General features: G+C 38.5%; 1 protein-coding gene across 1 annotated transcript in view; it reads right to left on the bottom strand.

Moving 5' to 3' along the window:
* Nucleotides 1-17,828, bottom strand: part of Kansl1 (KAT8 regulatory NSL complex subunit 1) — a 52,121-nt gene that overhangs the window by 30,796 nt on the left and 3,497 nt on the right. The window contains exons 2-3 of the mRNA XM_013033297.1: nt 7,889-8,001; nt 6,396-6,591 (exon numbers count right to left, since the gene is read on the bottom strand). Coding sequence (XP_012888751.1) covers nt 6,396-6,591; nt 7,889-7,941 — 249 coding nt within the window. The 5' untranslated portion in view covers nt 7,942-8,001. The remainder of the gene's footprint in view (nt 1-6,395; nt 6,592-7,888; nt 8,002-17,828) is intronic.

Here is a 17,828-nt window from a genome sequence, read left to right as displayed (position 1 = left end):
CTGTGGCTCAAGTGGTAGAGTGCTAGCCTTGAGCTGAAGAGCTGAGGGACAGCGCCCAGGCCCAGAATTTAGGCCCCACGACTAGACCCAACTCCCCCCCCCAAAAAAAAAATGCAAGAATTTATCCTTAACAAGCTAAGAAGTAGAATTTGAAACACCTGATAAACAAATATATTAAAATTGTTCCAAGAGATTATAAATGTTCTTAAAAGTAATCACAAAATATAAATGAAAAGCATTAAAGTAAAAATCCAACTAATAAGCTGAATATCAAACAACACACCTGGGGAAAACCCTGATGAGTATAATAGAACAACCAGAGGAAATTGCAGCAAGTCAAAGAAGAAATGCAAAATATGGGAAAAAAGGATAAAAGAGAGGATACATACTAAGCTAAGAAACATTTCACAAAAGGGGGACATGTCGAGCCAGCTGTCTGTAATTACAGGCTCCTGACTATAATCCTAACTAGGCAGGAGGCTGAGATCTGAAGATCACAGTTAGAAGCCAGACCAAATAGCAAAGTCCATGATGCTCTTATCTTCAATTAACCACCAGAAAACTGGAAATGGTGCTATGGCTCAAAGTGGCAGAGGGCTAGACTTGAGCAAAAGAGCTTATACGGTAGAGCATACAGGCCTGAGTTCAAGCCCCTCAACCGACAAAACAGGCAAGCAAAAAAAGGGGGTGGGTTATAGGACAAAAAGGGAAAGGCAAAAAGGAACAGTTTTAAAGAAACTGAAATTCAAAACAAGAACTTAAGAACATACACTAGCCAGGTGTTAGTGGCTCACACCTGTAATTCTAGCTTCTTAGGAGGCTGAGATCTGAGGATCGCGGTTCAAAGCCAGTCCAGGCAGGGAAGTGACTCTTATGGCCAATGCACCACTAGAAAACCAGAAGTGGAGCTGTGACTCAAGTGGTAGAGCGCTCACCTTGAGCTGAAGAGCTCAGGGACAGTGCTCTGGCCCACAGGTCAAGACCCACTACTGAAAAAAAAGTACACTAAGACCTAAATAAACTTTCATGCATATAAATAAATTCCTTAAAATTCTAAAACATAAAAATAAAACCACAAATAGGGGGTTTAAGGAGTTTAGTTATTACAGAGAAGATAATTTATAAAGCTGGGTGCTGCTGGCTCAAATTTATAGTTTAGTTACTAGTTTAGTTACTCAGGAGGATGAGATCTAAGGATCGCAGTACAAAGCCAGCCTGGGCAAAAAAAAAAAAAAAGACTCATTTCCAATTAACCACCAAAAAAAGCTGAAGTAGAGCTGTGGTTCAAGTGGTAGAGCATTATCCTTAAACAAAAAAGCTCAGAGACAGTGCTCAAATCCTGAGTTCAGGCTCTAAGAGCAGCGCTTGTGTGAGCACGCGCGTGCGCATACACACACGCACGCATACATGTGCACGCGCGTGCGCACACACACACACACACACACACACACACACACACTTATAGAAGAATGAAAAACACCAGAATTTTCAGCAGATTCTAGAAGGCAACAAAACATTATCTTTCAAAGTGCTGAAAATTGACAATATAGAAATGTGTAAATACACTAACTACATACAAGTATATATTTGAAAAGCGTAATTCTGTGCAACTTTAATATATGAAGATTGACCACTGTTGGAACAAAAAGTAAATTAACTAAGAAGAATTGAGTAGTGCACAAAGGATCACCTGAACAACAGTGGGAAAAGTGCTGGTTGACATAAATAAATATGAACTTAAAAAAAATAACTTGGAGGAGCTGAGGGTATGGCTCAACAGTAGGATGCCTTCTAGCAAGTGTGAAGTACTTAAACACAGAACTGCAAGGGAAAAAAACCTCAAATAAATGAAATATGAAAGGACAGCAAGTGAACTTTCAACTAGTTAATGACAATAAGTCTAAATAATACATATCTGCTTTCAAAATAATAAAAATTTTAAAACTACTATCTATTTAATAAATTCTGCAAAGAAGACTTTTAGGAGAAAACAAGTAAAAATCTACTTTTATTTTGTCTTTCATGGAACATATGAAAAACAAAATGCTGAAAGTAAATGGGTAAGACTCCTCTTCCCTCAAATGTACATATATATCTAAAAATTATCCAAAATTGAAGAATTTAAAGTTATTGTGACTGTACTACAAATCACTAGGAGGATATGATTATATAAAAATTATATTCTAGTAGATACAAATGAAAAATTCGAAGTGTCAACATAATGACCAGTAACACAGTAACTACAGAATTATCACTTTGATGAAAATACTTAAGACTCAATGGCCAATTCTTTGGGAAAGAACTAAAAAACTTAAAAGCAACTTACAAATTAATAGCAATAGAATATTTCACACATCAAAGCCTAGGGATTGCCATTATAAATTAAACTTGAAAAAAATTCAAAAGTAAATCCTCTTATTATATTGTAAGAAATAAACATAAAATAGAAAAACTGCTGACAGGATTATTGAAGAGAAAATTTAAGCTTTCACAGAAGCTAACCAACCCAGAGCAATTCTTCTGTGATACAACTACACTCTAACAGAGTGCAAAATACTAAACTTATGCTAGAACACTAAAAAACAATGTCAAGAAATCCTACTTCAAAAAATTTAAGAAATACCATTAAGGACAACCCCAATGCTTCTGAGAGTTTATTAGTAATAAGCATTGGCATTATTTTTTCTACTAGACAAAAAGTAGCTTTTTTACCAACTTGTTTGCAAACACCAATGGCTCCCAATGACAGACTATATATGCAAGTTTCTGTCTAAAGAAAAATTGAAAAAAAAAAGAAAAAAGAAAAATTGAGATTGGGAATCTAGCTGTGGAGTTGGACACATGGCTCTGGTGGGAGTGCCAGCCAATGAGCAAAAGAAATACAGAGTTTGAGTTCCAGTCTTGGACAAACAAAGGGGGGGGGATTGTAGTAAATTACTAATAAAATCTATTTTCCTCCTTTTTATTTTTAATTTTGTTGGTTGTGGGGCTTGAACTCAGGGCCTAGGCAGTGTCCCTGAGCTTTTTTCTCAAGGCTAGTGCTCTCTGATTTTGAGCCACAGCTCCACTTTCAGTTTTTAGGTGGTTAATTGGAGATGTGTCACATTGACTTTCCTGCCGAGCTGGCTTTGAATCCCAATCCTCAGATCTCAGCCTCCTAGATAGCTAGGATTACTGGTAAGAATGAACCACCAATGCCTAGCCTTCTTTTTTCTTTTGGTGATACTGAGGCTTGAACCTAGAGCTTTATGCATGCTTGTATAATGCTTCTCTTAGAAATAGTATTGTAGGGCTGGGAAGGTGACTCAGTGGTAGAGCGCTTTTAGCCTTGCATGCATGAGGCCCTGAGTTCGATTCCTCAGCACCACATAAGCAAAAAGAAAAAAGCCGGAAGTGGCACTGTGGCTCAAGTGGTAGAGCGCTAGCCTTGAGCTGAAGAGCTGAGGGACAGCACCCAGGCCCAGAGTTCAAGCCCCACGACTGGACCCAAAAAATAAAGAAATAGTATTGTAAGCCAGGTGTCTGTGGCTCATATCTGTAAGGTAGGATTTGCCTGCCTGAGCAGGAAAGCTCCAGGACCAGCACCAAAAAAAAGGGCGGGGGGAGGAGGAGGGAGACAATTGCACTATGATTTCTGTAATTTATAAAATAACTTTATTCAAATAAAATTTTACAGCAAATTCCAACACCTCAAAATGAGGTTAAGATGTTTATTCATTAACAGACACCAGAGTATGTGAAAAGCTAGGGGCCATGTGACAGTGAGCAACCATGAGGGAACAATGCTTGTCTGTAACAGTGAAAGACCCCCAGAAGTTAATTTCTGCTCAATCTAGTAAATGTTTATTGCCCAGTCAATTTATTTGTCTTATTTTTCATGCAGTTTACCTTTTACATAGGTTAAGGATGATCCTGGCTCACACCTGTAATCCTAGCTCTCAGGAGGCTAATATCTGAGGATTGAGGTTCAAAGCCAGGAAGACAGGGAAGTCCGTAAGATTCTGATTTCCAATAAACTACCAAAATGTCAGAAGTGGAACTGTGGCTCAAATGGTTGACTCTAGCCTTGAGCAAAAGCAGCTCAGAGGCAACACCCAGCACACACAAACATACAAGAAGTACATTTCCTGGTTAGGCATGACAGTGTAAACCTGTTATCCAAGCTATGTGGTAGGCACAGGTAAGAGGAATGTGGTTTGTGCCAGGCCCAGGCAAAAGCCTGAGTTCCTGTCTAAAAACATAACTAAAGCTTATGAAGGACTAAGGGCATGGAAACAAAAAAAAAGCCTTCCCACTCTCCCCTGCCCTATTTCTGGTATTTTAGTATTTCAGGTAAAGTCTATAAAGTCTAGGAAAGGTTAGGATAAGCACTTTATTCTCACAATTTCACTGCCTTTTAAGAAGCTCATGGAAAAGTTTACAGTACAGTTATATACTAGAACCAAGCAAGCCAGTCATGAGAACTCATTGTCCAAATATTACTGATTTCAATAAATGCCTCTTCACTCCCCTTACGTGGCAACAGCTAGTATGTTCACAGCAAGTTTTTGGAAACACTTTTCTACAATGGTTTCCTCAATTCATCCTGTCTCATTCTTTCTTGAACCCAGTCCACTAGGTTTTCCCCCTTTCCTGTCTACCAAAAGCACTCACTGTAGTCTCCAACAATGGTGGCCTGTCAGTCTTCATCTTATTTGATCTGTCTTCAGCATCCAACATAAACAATTAATCCCCTTTCCTCCCAGAAACTCCTTTATCTCTTTTTCATACACCACACTTTTCCAGACCTTTCCTCATCTTCCACACCTCTAAGCCTTAGAATATAAAGGCTTAAATTTGGAGGATCCAACTTTAATGTTCCAACTACTTTCTTTTTTTAAAAAAAATATATATTTTTATTGTGAAAATACTGTACAGAGGGGTTACAATACACGGGTAAGATAATGAGCACATTTCTTATCAAGCATTGTAGCCTCCTGCTTTGTTTCCCCTTCCCATCCCTTCGTATCCCCGCCCACAAAGTTGTAAAGTTCGTTTTTCAACATAACGACCTGTACATCTCATTGTCCAACTACTTCTTTATCTCAACCCCCAGCATACTCTATTCCCTATGGCTGCATGAACCAAACATCACATATAGTTCATTTATTTGCTGATTTGTTTCTATAAATTAGAATACTTCACAAAAGGATTTTTGTCTGCTGTTTAGTGTTGTATTCCCAGTACCTAGATGAGATTTACTTAGCTCAGTAGATGAGCTCAATAAATATTTGTTGAAGGAGATAAAAACAAAAGTGATAAAGTTACAGCAAATATATACTAGAAAATTACCAGCCAAAAACCTAAATAAAGGTATAAAACCTATCTCATTTAATTTTCTTTCCTTTTTCATGGGGCTTGAAGTCTGGTCCTGGGCACTGTCCCTCAGCTCTTCAGTTCAAGGTAAGCAATCTATCACTTGAGCCACAGTGCCACTTCCAGTTTTCTGGTGGTTAACTGGAGATAAAGTCTCATGGACTTTCTTGCCTGAGCTGGCTTTCAACCTCAATATTCAGATCTCCGTCTCCTACTGAGTATTTAGAATTACAGGCGTGAGCCACCGGTGCTTGGCCTCATTTGATTTTCAACAATGTAAGAGCTCTGGTCTTTGGGAAGTAGTAGAGGTGGGAGTGATTAACACATTCTAAATTATTAACTAGCAGTGTCATGATTCAAAATTCACCAACTTTAGAATTAATACTTGTAACGTCAGGATATTAATTTAACTGGAATATTATTTGTTAGCTTAGAAATAAAACCAATTCTTCTACTTAAGTTCCCTGCAATTATGAATCAATATCCATGTAAAGACAATTTAGAAACTGTAATAGAGGGGGGTACTGGTGGCTTATGCTTATAATCCCAGCTACTCAGAAGGTTGAGATCTGGAGGATATAAGTTTAAGCACAGCCTAGAGAAAAGGTGCTAGATTGTCCCCCAAATTAACTAGCAAAAATTATGGCTGGAGGCATGTATGTATGGCTCAATAGGTAAAACACCAGCAGAGCAAGCATGAGACCCTGTGTTGAAACCCCAGCACCCCCACCCCCCCCAAAAAGTAATCTGTAGTCTTTTTATATTTTTGGTCTTTTGGAATAGGATCATACTATGATGCCCAATCTGGCCTCAAACTCATGATCTTTCTGGCTTAAGTGTCCTAAGTGCTGGAATTATCCTTTTAAGGCAAAAGGATTTTACACTGCCATGTTCAGTTAAAATAGCACAGATGAGTAAAGACATGCTTCAAAGTGTTTATTTATGTTAACTTTTAAACTTTCAGTCTCTCTGGTAGTTACCCTCTATTGGAGCACCTGGGCTCACTGTTCAGACAACGATCAAACCTCATTAGTACTGACCTTTCTGGAAAGAGGAACAATGCTGTTGGGCCTAACAAGCCTCCTTTTCTTACAGCTCAGTACAGGACGTGTTCGGGCTGCCATACAGGTACCATCAGATGATGAAGACACTAGATTCAGTCGTTGTTTTTTATGTAATTGTTCCTCAGCATCATAACTGTCACATGAAACATGGTCTGCCAGGACAGGCTGAAGACTACACAGGGGAAGAAAAACAATTCATTTTTTAGAAAACAAAGCTTCTAACACTGGTTTAACCTCCTCATCTTCCAAATATAAACAGGTATAAATAAGTATTTTCTACCACAGAAAGATGTCACTTCAGCAGCAGAATGTATCTAGGTATATGTGCTAGGTCTATGCTTATTAATAAAGTTCTTGATACAAAACCCAGTAAGTAAACTTAGCCTTAGTTTTTAAGTTTTAGTGATTAAGCATTGTTATGCAACAGAAATAGGATTAAAGAAAGTACAGAGGGGCTGAGAATGTGGCTTAGTGGCAGAGTGCTTGCCTAGCATGCACGAAGCCCTGGGTTTGATTCCTCAGTACCACATAAACAGAAAAGGCTTGAATTGGTATGTGGTTCAAGTGGTAGAGCTCTAGATTTGAGTACAGAAAAGCTCAAGGACAGAGCCCAGGCCCTGAGTTCAAGCTCTGAGATAGGGGGTAGGTGTGGGGAAATAGGGAGAAGATGGATGAGGGAAAGGGGTAGGGGACCAGACAGAGGAGGAGGAGGACAAGGACGACTTTAGAAAATGATGAAACTTGGAAATGTTGATGTCTTAAAATCAGTTCTTCTGCCAGGTGCTTGTGGCTCATGCCTGTAATCCTAGCTAACCAGGAGGCTGAGACTGGGAGGATCTGGTTCAAAGTCAGGAAAGTCTGTGAGATTCTTATCTCCAACAAACTACACAGAAAAAGCCAGAAGTGGCACTGTGGCTCAAGTGGCAGAGTGCAAGTCTTGAACAAAAGCAGCTTTGGGACAGAGTCCAGTCCTGAACCCAAGCCCTGGGACTCACACAAAAATAATTTAAAAATAGTAAAATAAATTAATTAAAAACCAGTACTTCTGTGAATCTTGAATTCTAGGAAGTATTTGTTTGTTCACTAGTATAGGAACTTTTATATATTCAGGAATCTTCCTATGTACAGATTTGCCAATTCAGACTTTTGGGAGCTAACCTGTTCTAGAACATAAAAGTTTATATGAACTTTTTTGAGAGATTCCTCCAAGATTAGGACTAATAATAATAATCCTGCATAATTGTAGGTCTTTTATTTTTCTCCATGCCCACGTTTAGGGGATGTTAGCAAAAGGAAATACATTAACATATTAAAATATAGTTGATATAATACTGAACATTGAAAATATTAATGCATAATAGGGTTTCTGTTGCTTTAAACTGTGGTCATTCTGACTGGAAATAACTAAGAGGTCTGAACTCACCTTTTAACAGTCTACCAGGTGTAAGAAGTAAAAGAAAAAAACTTACGTGTTAACAACCCCATTGACAGGTTTCAGTGTTCCACATGATTTGGTAGACATCTCTGAAATATGTCCAGTAGGGGCACCATGGCTTTCCAATGGCTGAGAAACAGACTCAATCTGAACAACGGACAGAAAAGTAAAATATACATTAACACCCAGCAATAGCTCTGCCAAAACAAGAAACAAAAAAACCCCCAAAACTCCACCATTTCATTTGACATATCTAAAGTTTCTGATGATCAACTAGAAAAACAAAAGTTGTATGACTGAAGAAAAAGAGAAAACAGAATTAGCTTCTGCTTTGGAGAAAAAGGAATAGGGAATACAAATATTTATCAGACTAAAAGTAGAAATCACTTGATAGGGAAATGACCTCAATAACTCAATGGAATCAAAGTTCAGCAAAAATAATTATATGGTAGCATAAGCCACTTAGGGTCAAGAATGCTAGAATGCTATCAAAACATCAGTTTTTAGACAACTACAATAAAACTTAAATGTAGCTGGGTATATGGTGTTTTGTTTTAAAATATATACACACAAACCATATATACAAATAGGTATATATAAATTTGGTAGAAAACAAAATTAAAGTATTAAATGAATAATTATCTGACAATATTATCTTTTTCTTTTCTTTCTACAGTGTTGGAAATTAAATATAGAGCTTTGTACCATGCTAGGCTAAGTAGTGTTTTGAAAAAAAAAGAAATATAAAATAGAATAAGGTACATATTTACATATATATGAATATGGAATTTCAGTATTTAAAACAAATTATGTATTTACTCGAGTGTCAATCATGTTGTGTTTCTGAGATATAGGCAATAAAGGCAGAAATGCAGTTATCCACTGGTCCAGACGTTGTTGAAGTAACACAGAAAGGCTTTGAGGTTTTCTGAAGTTCTCGTTCCAGTAAGTGGTACCAGCACATTTCAAGGCTAATAAGAATTGGAGACTGAGAGTCTATTTTTTTAAGTATTATTAAGCTTCTTTTGTTCTTTACATAAAGAAAAGTGTAAGAGACTTAAGGATATAACAAATGTTATACAAATTGGTTAAAAAAGTTAGTTCAAACTATATAACCATACAAAGTCATTCAGGTATGCTATGAGAAAACATGCTATCAAAGTTACGGTACATTTGGTATAGATTCATGACTTAGTCTGCATTTATGTCCCTTGGAAAGCAACATTTTTTTTGTTGTTTTTTTTTTGGTTGGTTGTGGGGCTTGAACTCTAGGCTTGGGCTCTGTCTCTGTGTTCTTCAGCTCAAGGGAAGTGCTCTACCACTTAAGCCACAGCACCACTTCCAGTTTTCTAGTGGTTTATTGGAGGTAAGAGTCTTATAGACTTTCCTGCCCAGGCCAGCTTTGAACCACGATCCTCATATATCAGCCTCCTGAGGAGCTAGGATTACAGGCATGAGCCACCAGCACCTAGCTTGAAAAACAACATGTTTTTAAGAACTGTAAAGGTGGGGCTGGGAAGGTGGCTCAGTGGTAGAGCGATTGCCTTGCATGCCTGAGGCCCTGGGTTCGATTCCTTAGAACCACATAAACAAAATGAAAAAAGCTGGAAGTGGCACTGTGGCTCAAGTGGTAGGACAGCACCCAGGCCCAGAGTTCAGGCCCCATGACCGGACCCAAGGTATTCCTGGCTTCTGTTAAAGAATTTTAACCAATTTATGAAATCTACCTAAAGGTATAAACTCTATCTAAAGGTATTAGAAAAAAAATCCTTAAAAATGTCTTACAACCAGTACCAGAGGATCATACCCAGCTAACTCAAGAGGTTGAAGTCTAGAGGATGCTGGTTTGAAACTGGGCAAGGAAGAAAATCTGCTCCAAAATAACCAGCAAAAAGCACGTACTAGCCTAGAAAGAACAAAGCTCCAAGTACAAACCCTAGAGCTGGCGTTCATCCAAAAAAACTCTTATGCACAAAGGTAGCTAGTGAGATAATGTAATCCATCAATAATACAAATACTCAAAATCTGAGGTCTAGTTACAAATTGTGGTATACCAAATGGAATGTTAAAAAACAAATTATATTGTAAGGGCCAGGAATGGGGGTTGAAAAGTTGGCTCAGTGATGAGTACTTGCTTCGCATGCATGAGGCCCTGGATTCGATTCCTTAGCACCACGTAAGTAGAGAAAAAGCAGGAAATGGTGCTGAGCTTGAGTGGTAGGGTGCTAGCCTTGAGCTAAAGAGCTAAGGGACAGCACTCAGGCCCAGAGTTCAGCTCCCACGACCGACAAAAAAAAGGGGGTAGGGCAGGAATGTAGCTTAGTGGTAGAGTGCTTGCTTAGAATGCATGAAGTCTTGGGTTCAACTCCCCAATACCAGATAAACAGAAAAAGCCAGAAGTGCCACTGTGGCTCAAGTGGTAGAGTGCTAGCCTTGAGCAAAAGAAACTCAAGAACAACCAGGCCTTGAGTTCAAGTTCCAGGACTGGCAAAATAAATGAATAAATTAATTAAAAAATTAGGATATTTTCTTTTATGACAGGTAAATATATTTTTGTTTTATTATTATTTTTTTTTTGCCAGTCTTGCCTGGATCTTGAACTCAGGGTCTGGGTGTTGTTCTTGAGTTTCTTTTGCTCAAGACTTTCTGCTGAAGACTTTTGCAGCTTAACTAAAGATAAGAGTCTCACAGACTTTCTCCTGCCCTGCTGGCTTTAAACTACGATCCTGTGATCTCAGCTTCCTGATTAGCTAGGATTACAACAGGTAGGAATCACAAGTGCCTGGCTCAAATGAGTGATTTTGAGCAGAAAAAAATACTGTTTATGTAAAAACACAAAAATTCCTCTGGAAAAAAAGAAAGAAATTCCATGGCTGAGATTATTTCAGCGATAGATTACTTGTCTAGTATGTGCAGTGTCCTGTGTTCAAGCCTCAATACTACCAAATCAAAATAGAAAAAAAAAGAATTAATTCAAAGTATTTTAAAATAGTTATAATGAGTTCAAAATGCACACACACACACACACACACACACATAATGACTAAAATATTATAGTAGAAATACACAAAAATCTCATTAAGAGTTAGGTAACTTTTACATTAAAACAATGAAGAAAACCTGAACCAGGCAATACAGTATGACCAAATTCAGACAGGCATTAACTCAGATGAGATGTGTGGCTTCAGGCATGTAATATAGCTTTTCTAGATTTAAGAAGTTCTGGGTTAGATGAAATTTCTTTCAACTCAAAAATGTGATTATCAACCTTTTGGGTGGTATATAGTCCATAAGAGGAATTTCTGCCAGCTTCACATTCACTTAAAAGATAGGTTTTAGAGCTGGGCATAGAAGCACCTATTTACAATCTCAACATTCAGGAGGCAAAGGATGGAAGACAGAGAATTTGAGGCTCGTCTGGGCTACTCAGGGAGTTGCAGGCCAGCTTCAGATACACAGAGAAAACTGTCTCAAAAAAAAAAAAATCCAGCCGGGCGCTGGTGGCTCACGCCTGTAATCCTAGCTACTCAGGAGGCTGAGATCTGAGGATCGAGGTTCAAAGCCAGCCAGGGCAGGAGAGACCGTGAGACTCCTATCTCCAATAAACCACCAGAAAACTGGAAGTGGCGCTGTAGCTCAAGTGGTAGAGCGCTCGCCTTGAGCTGAAGAGCTGAGGGACAGCGCCCAGGCCTAGAGTTCAAGCCCCACGACCGCAAAAAAAAAAAAAAAAATCCTAGGTACCTTGTACATCTTAGCGTTGAATTCTGACCCTAGTCTAATTCATGTATTTACGTGCTGTACATGCTACCAATGTTAAATAATTCATAGACTCTCCATTTGGTCATGATGATGATATTTTCAAAAAACTAAACATGACTCTGACACCATAAGTACCTCTAAGAAAACTGAAAAATATGAGAGAATCTAAGATTCACCCAACCAGAGAATATGTTGGATATTCTTCCAGAGGAATATTATTTGGGGGCTCAGATGTATTCTTTTAAGGTTTATGGTTTCCCCGGCCGGAAGGAGGGGAAACCGGAAGGTTAGGGGATAAAACACTTCTATAATTTTCTTGTTTCCTAATTAGGTACCTGGAAGATTATCTTTTGGAGTAACCTAAGAGTTAGAGGCCCAAGGAAGATTACTGAACTGTTTTCTTCCCCAATTCAAAGAGACAGATATGCAACATTGAGACTCAAATTTGTTATTCATAGAGCAGGCATATGTCTCATTATTCCACCCTCTTACACAGACTTTTCTTTTTCTTTTTTTTTTTTTGGTCGTGGGGCCTGAACTCTGGGCCTGGACGCTGTCCCTCAGCTCTTCAGCTCAAGGCGAGTGCTCTACCACTTGAGCTACAGCGCCACTTCCGGTTTTCTGGTGGTTTATTGGAGATAGGAGTCTCACAGTTTTTCCTGCCCGGGCTGGCTTTAAACCAAGATCCTCAGATCTCAGCCTCCTGAGTAGCTAGGATTACAGGCGTGAGCCACCAGCGCCCAGCATTACACAGATTTTTCTTTTTCAGTTCTGGTACTGAGACTTGAACTCAGGACCTTGTACTCTCAACTTGGCCTTTTTTCTGCTCAAAGCTGGTAGTGCTCCATTACTTGACTACATCTCCATTTCTGGTTGGTTACAGATAAGAATCTAATAAAACTTTTCTGCAGGGGGTGGCTTTAAACTTTGACCCTCAGATCTCAGCCTCCTGAGTGGCTGGCCAGACATATGAAGTATGACAAAGAACCTTGAAGAAAAACATTAAGTTCTGGTTTTATGGGTGCTTTTTTGACAGGGTCTAAGAAGAAAGTAACCTTGGTCCTCTTGACTTTGTTTTACTAAAAGAGAAAGTAAAGGAGTAAAAACAGAAGCATGCACTTTAAAAAATATACAATAAGCCAGGCACTATAGTAATCTTAGCTACTCAGAAGGCTGAGATCTGAGGTTGTATACTGAAGCCAGCCTGGCAGCAAAGTCCATGAGACTCTTCAATTAACCAATAAAAAAAAAGAACAACAACAATAAAAAAAAAAACCAGAGGTGTAGTAGCCACCTTGAACAAAAAAAGCCATGTTGACAATTTGAGGCCTCAATTTCAAAACCCAATACCAAAATAAAAATAAAATTACCGCCCCCCTCAACCCATATATACCAATAAGCTGTCCCTCACCTATAATCCTACACAGATGGCTGGGATCTGAGAATCAAGATTTAGAGATAGGCCAGGCAGATTGCTGGAGAATCTTATCTCCAATTAACCCCTCCCCCCAAAAAAGCAAGTGGGGGCAAGAATCAATCTTGCTCCAGATCCCAAGTTCAAGCCCCAGTACTAACACAAAGCAAATACACATAAACACAGACATACAACCACCAACCAAAACAGTAACAAGCAAAACCATAATAAAATTATAAAATTAACTCTTATCTGAACGAGGTGTATCTATTTTCATGCCAGTCATTAAATTAATGCCACAAGTACTACTGAAATAGTCTCTTAATTCACTTGAGCTAAGCCTCCATCCTTCCTTTTTGTTGGTTACATGGAAGATGTGAGTCCTATAGACTTTTGTAACCTTGATCTCCAGGTCTTAGCCTTCTGAGTACCTAGGATTACTGTGTGAGCCAATCACCAGTAGTATTTTGATAAATACTATCGAATTTGGAAATGATGTCAAGAATAATGTGTTTTGTTTTTAAACTTTGTATACATTTTTTTTCATGCTTAAAGTTAAGTCCCCGTAAGCTGGTTTCATGCCTGTAATCCTAGCTAGGAGGTTGAGATCTGAGAACTGAGGTTCAAAGCCAGCTCGAGCAGAAAAGTCCCCGTGAGACTCTCATCTCCACTAAACCACTCAAAAAACAGAGGTGAAGCTATGGCTCAAAAGAGAGCTCAGGGACAGGGCCCAGGCCCTCCCCTGAATTCAAGTGCCATGGCTGACAAACAACAACAATACACCCCCACCTCAAAAAAAAGCTAACCCACCTTTCTCCTCATCATATCTCAATGACATTCAGCATAGTTTTGCTTAAAATCACCAATGTTAAAGCCAGAGAAAAAAATCGTGTACTGGTAATTTCCATGAACTAGCAACTATGGCTAAGAAACTGTCAACTGGGAGTGTAAGTTTCTGAATATTCTACTTCCATCAAGTCACCTATCTGGCTTTAATTTCTGCATAGGTGAAATGGAACCAATGTGCCTCATTTTCCCATGTCTCTAACTTTAGACTAAAAACAAAAATAGCCAGGTCCAGTGGCTTAAACCTGTAATTTACTTGAGCTAGCTATTCAAGAGGTAAAGTTCAAAAGGATCATAGTCTGAGGCAATATTGGACAAAAAATGATATTCCATCTCAACCAACAAAAGTTCTATCCCAGCAGTCTAGTTGGTTCAGATCTAAATGCTAGATCCTATTCTAAATGTAACTAAAAGAGAATAGCTTAAGTGATAAGAGTGCCTAGCGAGCAAAAGGCCCTGAGTTGAATCACTTACTGCATAAAACAAAATAGAACCCCAAACTATATACTTTTTATATTTATTTATTTATTTTTATTTTTTATTTTGGGGGTCCGGTCGTGGGGCCTGAACTCTGGGCCTGGGCGCTGTCCCTCAGCTCTTCAGTTCAAGGCTAGCGCGCTACCATTGAGCCACAGCACCACTTCCGGCTTTTTTCTTTTTGCTTATGTGGTGCTGAGGAATCGAACCCAGGGCCTCAGGCATGCAAGGCAAGTGCTCTACCACTGAGCCTCCTTCCCAGCCCCACAATATACTTAAAAAAAAATTTCTGCCAGGTACTAGGTTAATACAATAGGCTTAAATTCTAGGATTTGTATTTTCTAGATTTCTTGTGTGATAGTTGAAGAATGCTGACAAGGTTGAAACCTTTGATTGTGAAATTATGTATGTAGCTGAGAAAGGGAAATTATCTGATTTTTAACAAACATAGGGGCTGGGAAGGTGGCTCAGTGGTAGATCGCTTGCCTTGCATGCCTGAGGCTCTGAGTTCGATTTAAAAGAAAAAAGCCAGAAGTGGCACTGTGGCTCAAGTGGTAGAGCACTAGCCTTGAGCTGAAGAGCTGAGGGACAGCACCCAGGCCCAGAGTTCAAGTCCCATGACCAGACCCCCCCCCAAAAAAGGATAGACTAAAGTTAAAAACAGAAAGTACCTAGTTGAGGTACTAAAGATTTGAGAATCATGGTTCCCTGCTAGTGGCAGACAAATCCTAGAGACTCTTATTTCCAATTAACTACAAAAATAGTCAGACTTGAAGTAAGAGACCCTGAGTTCAAGCCTTCGTATTGACAAAAGCTAAACCAAAACAAAAAATAAGAAGTAAACTGAAATCGCAGATCCAGAATTCCTTTTAAAGTTAATTTACAAGATCAAGAGATTTAGAAGGAGTTTTATCCTTTGAAACAGTAAAAATCTGGGAACTCTTCCTGGATGGTAAAGATACAATGAAAGGCATGTCTGACTAGAGGGAAATCCTGAAGGCTGTTTTCTGGGTAGGTTTCACTCACCTCAATAGTTGATCTTGGCCAGCTCAGAAAGTATACAACTACAGAAAAGAACAGCTACTTTGAGATTTTAGCTCCCATTTGCTTTGTGTGGAACAGGTAATATTTCTCTTCTGATTTTCTCTATATTAACTCTACTATATTAAAGGGACTACTCAAAAAAAAAATTAAAGGGACTACTCTGTAAAACTTAAGCTTTATAGTTACCAGCTACTGAAATCATAATGCTTAGAGTTGAAATGCATCAATTATAAAAAAAACTTTCTTGTAATTCTTTATTGTTTAACTTACTTATTATTCACAGCCCAACTTGAAAAGGTTTAGTTAGTATTTAACATAGGGAATGAATATTTTCAGGCCAGTAGCTACCTTTTATTCTCTATCTTTTGGCCTTGTCAGGCCACAGAGCACCATTTAACATCCCTGGTGACTACAAAAATTCAGTGACCAGAAAACTTATTCCTGTCCAACCAAAGCTAAGAATGTTATCTGGAACTGTTTAAAAAACAGCAATAGCTTACATTTTCAGCATGCCTTTCTTCTGAGAAAGCATTAATTCTTCACTTAATACTTCAGTTGTTTTCCCTATCACATCAATAAAGTGGGATGAGTAGGAAAAAGAAACAAAGCTCATTTTACATATAAAAAAAGACATGAACATTTGTTAGTAGCCATAAAAATAAGTATTAAAATTTATTTTATTATAAAGATGATATACAGAGGGGAAAGATAATCTAAGCTGGGTACTGGTAGGGCTCATGCCTAGAATTCTAGCTACTTAGGAAGCTGAGATCTGAGGACTGTGGTTCAAAACCAGTCCAGGCAGGAAAGAGCATCATCTCTGATTAACCACCAGAAGACTGGAAGTAGTGCTGTGGTTCAAAGTGGTAGAGCACTAGCCTTGAGCAAAAGAGCTCAGGGACAGTGTCCACACCCTAAATCGAAGCCTCATGACTGACCAAAAGAAAGACAAAAAGAAAGATAAATTTACCTTTTGTGTAGCTTTTAGAGCCATACTTATGTTTCACAAACTCAAAAAAAAAAAAAAAAGAAAAAAAATCAACTATGGGTCTTTTGTAAATTAAATGAACCTACTACTATCAACAAAATATTTTCAACCATAACTGAAAGATGCAAAGAAAGGACTAATTTCCGAAAACTGCAGTTTGATTGTGTATGAAAAGATATTATATAGGGGCTAGTCTGAAGTATTTGTTAATAAGGAAAAAAGAGGGCTGTACTGGAATTAAATGAACTCAATTTTTTGCTCAGACAGGTTCTTCATATATTGCCAGGGCTGGGTTTGGATCCTCAATTTTCCTGCCTCAGTTCATGAGTTTGAATATATACAGAAGAATAATGAAATAGATGTGTGTGGTGTATGGATATATGAATGTACATACATGACTTTCCCAGCTTTATCAACTGAAAATTCCTAGAACCAATGGCACAAGTAGCAATGAGCTTAACTAGTACTCAGACCTTGGTTTATAAACAGTTCTCCAATAAACATGAGTCAAGGCTTGAGCAGGCAAAATACAAAATGAGCCTGGAACATGTTCTTGGTGCCAAAATGCAAATATCCAAATGTGGAAGAAGCATTTTTGAAAAGATACAGGAGCTAAAGGAGCCCAAAGCACAGACCATTGAAGCAACTAAATACTAACAATAGACTATGATCATAGTCATAACATTAGTACAGATCAATTTTGATATAATTGAATGAACAGGTGAACAGAGAAAATATAGCTCATCTTACAATTCCAATTAATAAATGTAAAAAAGCACCATTCAGTAAACAACACAACAATAATTCATAGGGAAAATGCTGTATCAGTTAATAAAATTGTAGAGAAAAGTAATGAGCAACAGAAAGGAGTATCTGCATAGTACCTCCCAATGAGATACCTGAAGGGGAAAATCACTAAATTTAGAGGAAAAAACTGAGACACCACCTCAACCAAGTGAACTAACTAGATAAAAAGATACATCAACATCATAAACCCTCTGATACAAGCACTGAGAAGGGCCTAGTATCACTTCCATTGGGCTGGGATGTAGCTCAGTGGCCAAGCACTTGCCTAGCAAGTGCAACGTCCTGGGTTCGATCGCCAGTACCAAAAAAGAAAAGACAAAAAAAAAAGTTAAAAAAAAAACCAAAGAAACAAAAAGAAAACATTTAGGCAAGTATTACACAGACACACACACAAACACACACAAAAAAAACCTTGCCAATATGCTAGAGTCAAAACTATATAAGAGTAGAGGAGCCAGGTGCTGGTGGCTCACGCCTGTAATCCTAGCTACTCAGGAGGCTGAGATCTGAGGATCGCAGTTCAAAGCCAGCCCGGGCAGGAGAGACCATGAGACTCCTATCTCCAATAAACCACCAGAAAACCGGAAGTGGCGCTGTAGCTCAAGTGGTAGAGCGCTCGCCTTGAGCTGAAGAGCTGAG

The sequence above is a fragment of the Dipodomys ordii genome, unplaced genomic scaffold (genome assembly GCF_000151885.1).
Source record: "Dipodomys ordii isolate 6190 unplaced genomic scaffold, Dord_2.0 Scaffold165, whole genome shotgun sequence".
Classification (NCBI taxonomy): Eukaryota; Metazoa; Chordata; class Mammalia; order Rodentia; family Heteromyidae; genus Dipodomys; species Dipodomys ordii.
This window is presented reverse-complemented; position numbering and strand designations above follow the sequence as displayed.